This window comes from Macrobrachium nipponense, chromosome 13 (genome assembly GCF_015104395.2).
Source record: "Macrobrachium nipponense isolate FS-2020 chromosome 13, ASM1510439v2, whole genome shotgun sequence".
Taxonomy (NCBI): Eukaryota; Metazoa; Arthropoda; class Malacostraca; order Decapoda; family Palaemonidae; genus Macrobrachium; species Macrobrachium nipponense.
In genome coordinates this window covers 61,811,617-61,815,991 of record NC_087206.1, presented here as the reverse complement: position 1 = coordinate 61,815,991, position 4,375 = coordinate 61,811,617, and the positions used below count along the sequence as shown (strand labels likewise).

At 37.6% G+C, this 4,375-nt stretch overlaps 1 protein-coding gene across 1 annotated transcript; it reads left to right on the top strand.

The window, feature by feature from the left end:
- Positions 1 to 1,083: 1,083 nt before the first annotated feature.
- On the top strand, positions 1,084 to 1,755 carry LOC135225351 (zinc finger MYM-type protein 1-like). Its single transcript, XM_064264685.1, has one exon. It carries the CDS (start codon positions 1,084 to 1,086, stop codon positions 1,753 to 1,755), a length of 672 nt encoding a protein of 223 aa, XP_064120755.1.
- Positions 1,756 to 4,375: the final 2,620 nt, after the last annotated feature.

Below are 4,375 nucleotides of genomic sequence, written 5' to 3'. Positions count from 1 at the left end.
ACTTGCATGTCTGATTACAATACTAACTTCAGGTCTAAAGAAGCTTAAACAGTTTCTGAGGTATGTTGGTTCACCATATTTCAGTGCTTTAAAATTCTATCTTTTAATGGGAGCACTATACTTGTCACAGGAACATTTAATGTTTCTAATGTGATAGTAACAAGATTTTACAATACACAATGTATGATTCCTCACTGACAATATATTGCCATTAAACACTCCCAAGTTCTTCACTGCTACTACAATATTTATTGTTGATGAGCCAATAGTTTTTCTTTTGAGGTGATCATATTTCCGTAGCGCATATCTTTCATTATTGCATAAATTTTACTAATGGCATCTGTTTCGACAGGAAAAAACAACTGGGTATCATCAGCATACAGTTTATACTTAATCTTGTGTTTATTTAAAATTCAAGAGGGACGTGCAGAGGGGGGTTGCTGGGGGTAGCCAAGCACCTGCCCCTTTTGCTACTGTATTAAAAGTGCCCTTTTGAGAGGGATGTATTATAGGCCCGCCGCCTATGCCGCCTATCTGTGTCAATAATAATAATAATAATAATAATAATAATTAATAATAATTAATTGTTATTGTTATTGTTATTATTTTGTTATTATTTAATAATGTTATATAATATAATAATTTAATAATAATATAATAATATAAATACTTAAATTTATATAATAATAAAGCAATGTATCCAGAAGACCGCCCACTTGAACTTAAGAAGCTATCAGACACAGGATGGGCTTGCAGAGAGTCAGCTCTTAGAACCATGAGGAAGGTCATCCCAGCTCTGAAGCAATTTTTAGAAGAGATGGTGCAAAAACATCCTCCTGATGCATCAGCAGGGGATGCCTCAATATTGCTGCAAAGTATTAACTTTGAATTTCTTGTTTGTCTTGAGATTGCCACCCCAGTTTTTCAAGAAACTGCCTATGCCTCTAATGCCCTACAACAGAAAGACTTTGATTTGGCTGCCTCCTACAGAATTGTGGATGGAGTGCTACAAAGTTTGAGAGATTAAGAAATGATGAGAAGTTTCAGGAGATTTTTACAAATGTTAAAGAGAGAGCTGAATCCATGGCCATCGACCTCCCCTCTGGGATTCCTGGACAAGGCAGAAGAAGAAAAATGCCTGAAAGATACAAGTATAGTGCTACATCTGCTACTGAGGACCAGCAATATCAATCCTTGGATGAGTATTACCGTGTGAGAGTATTTTGTGTGTTTTTAGATACAATATCACAAGAGCTACAAAGAAGATTTAAAGGTGGAGACAACACAACATGGGGTATCCTAAATGACTTTCATTGTATGACAGTCCAAGATAACTGGAAAGAACCTGTGAATGAAGAGGCATTCAAGTCATTGCAAAAATTATGCCAGTTTTATGAGTTAGAAGAAGTAGACAAGCTACGGTTGGAATTAAAGATCTTCTATTCCTCATTTCCTTGCCTGCCACAGAACACTGCAGCTACAATGCTCAACCTGATGAAAGAAAACAATGTCCAGGAGATATTGCCACTTATGCTTGAACTCTTAACAATTTATGCCACTCAACCCGTCACAACTGCAACAGTGGAAAGGACCTTCTCCAAACTCAAGCTGGTGAAGACAAAGCTGCGCAGCCTGTCCAGTGAGGAGAGGTTATCTGATCTTTTGTTGCTAGCAGTTGAAAAGGATATCACAATCAACAACAGTGAAGTTATCAGCATATTCAAAGAAATGGGACACAGAAGGGTTCTCTTATAAATATAAAATGATAAGGTCTGGTTATCAGCCAAGTGTATTGATCATACTGATTGATTTTCTTGCAGTCATTTATGTAAAAGTAATATATATAATTTTTCTTTTGTTAAATTTCCTAGTTCTACTGGTAGTCAGTACTGTAGATTTTATGTTCATATAAAACATTAGCCCACTGGTACCTATGATATCAGTCATGTTTATCGCTTTCTTGAATTATTAATGGTTAGTTTAAATAGATTTGAAAGAATATTGAGCCGGTATATATTTAGCCTCATTCATTTCTATACTTTTGCCCTTTTTTTTGCACTTGAGCACCTGCCCTGAAAAAGTTCTCTGCACGTCCCGACAAGATAGTTTAATTGTATAAATTTCAAATAGCAGTGGACCCAGAACATTGCCTTGGGGCACTCCTTTTCTTAGGTCTTCCCTTTCTGATTTCACATTTATAATATAACCATTGTAACCTTCCTGTTTTCTAAGTAGCTTTTATATCATTTGTGTACAACATCTATGATTCTTACGGCTCTCAAGTCTTCAAGCAGCAGATTTTGGTCGTGTGAAAAATGCTGGACTGTTGAGTGGTTTTTTCTGTACGCTGACTGATCATCAAGCACCACTTTCACAGTAGTTTCATTTATTTTTATGCTTTTCTCGTCATTTTTTCGAAGTCATTTCTTGAAATTTACTGAATTTATTTCTTATTGTGATCACCGGGAGATCTGGAGGGTCCTTCTTATCTACTAAACTATGACATTCTTTCTATATTTTCTTCAAAGTAGTCCACGAAGTTATTTGGTCATGTTTTTGTAGTCACTAGTTACATCGGGTACAACTTTTTCTGAGGTTTGTCTGGAAATTTTCTCTTCACTAAACATTTCATTGTAATATATTTTTTTGGTTTTCATAATCAAGTCGTCGTACTGATTTCTGGCTGTTTTATACAGTGACTAATTTTCACTACTCCTTGTCTTTCGATCTTTTCCATAGATCTTCCATTTTTCTTTTTCTTAGCCTCGCGTTAGTTACTGTTAAAGCATTTTCTTTAAATATTACCTGCCCTGTTACTGCTTGACATTTATCATTGTAGTTTAACGCCAATATAAATTTGCTATACATTGTAAAACAGCTTAGACATATACTTCGTCGCCTGACAAGGTATTTTTCCTCAAATGACACCTCCACTCCTGGCTCTCTCTCTCTCTCTTAAGGTTCCTTAAGGTTCTTTGCTGCGTCCCTTTCATTCCTTTTAATGTACCTCCGTTCGTATTCGTTTTCGTCCATCTTAATCTCCATAACTTCTCCTAACATTTGATTCATAGCGCTTCTTCAACTGCTTTGTGGTTTTCCTCTAGTTACACATTTCACACCTTCTTGCTATCAATTTCCCCTTTATAACACTCTAGTGTTTATCTAGGCTTTTGCGATCGAAGGACATCTGATGTGTATATAGGCTTTTATGTCTGAGACGCTGTAGCTGAATCTCTCGTGTCTATGGAAAATACGAGTTTCCTTAAATAAAAAAACTATTTTGTGGCACTATTTAATGGCAAAACTACGAGTGTTGCTGTTTGAACATCCACATGTTGTTCTCGACAAAGGCGAAACAGTGTATTAATGCGCTGATTTAAATGATGACAATGTACATCTTGCCAGTTTTGAATGAGAATGGTGTAGACTCTCTCTCTCTCTCTCTCAGACCATCCAAGATTGGAAGATGCAAAATATACCGGAAGATGCATTAGCAATTCTCTGGCAGACAATAACGGTGCCTCACACTGAGGTACCTGGGGGAGCAGGGGCAACCCGAACGAGCTGTAAGGTCTGTATGGCAAAGGTTCTCTCTCTCTCTCTCTCTGTCGTAGCTTGTTTTCCTAAGAGGAAGTTCAGTGCCTGACCTACACCTATAGTTATTACGACTGTCTGATGTGATTTGAATCTCGCTGGCGTCTTATGTCGAACTGACTTCCCCTCAAGGTTGCGATAAATTGACCATCTCGGTATATATTGATTTCCAAGAATAATAATGGTGGTGGCTACTATGGTCGCTCAGACAGAGTAGGTGATCCAAGCAGAATGCCAGAAAACCATGTCTTTAATCATCCTTTTATATTGGTTCCTGGTTCGAAGTGCAGTAGCTTACTTTCCAGGCGAAACTGAGCTACGTTATCAACCAAGCATCAAATATATAATTAAAATTTCTTTTATCGGTTTGTGTGGTAAAGCTTCATTGCATTTTTAGTATATTTTCCACGTTACTGTCACCCAGTGACGTAACGTCAACTGGTAATCTCTTTGGCTGGTAATAACAAGCCTCTGTTAGTCAGCCAATCAGAGGGTCGGTTCCTCATTTATTTTGGAAAGGAAGACCAGGGGCTGTTCTGGTTGGTCCAGAAGCTGTTCCAGGCAGCCGGTGGAGGACTGGAAAAAGCCAGATGCCAGTGAAGTGTAATGGCTGCTTTGGTTCGTAGTGTTGTGATATTCGCAGGATTTTACCAAATTTGGGGACGTTCTTGTGATAAAGGTACGTTTTATTGAAGTTGTTAGCTGCCCAGAGAACTGGTTATATGGCCGACCAGTTTCCAGTAGAGAAACTGGACTTGAGTTCCAGAAATATTTTTAAGTA

Excerpts from the sequence above, each read along its gene's own strand:
- LOC135225351 (XM_064264685.1), top strand. The coding sequence starts at position 1,084 with ATGGCCATCGACCTCCCCTCTGGGATTCCTGGACAAGGCAGAAGAAGA.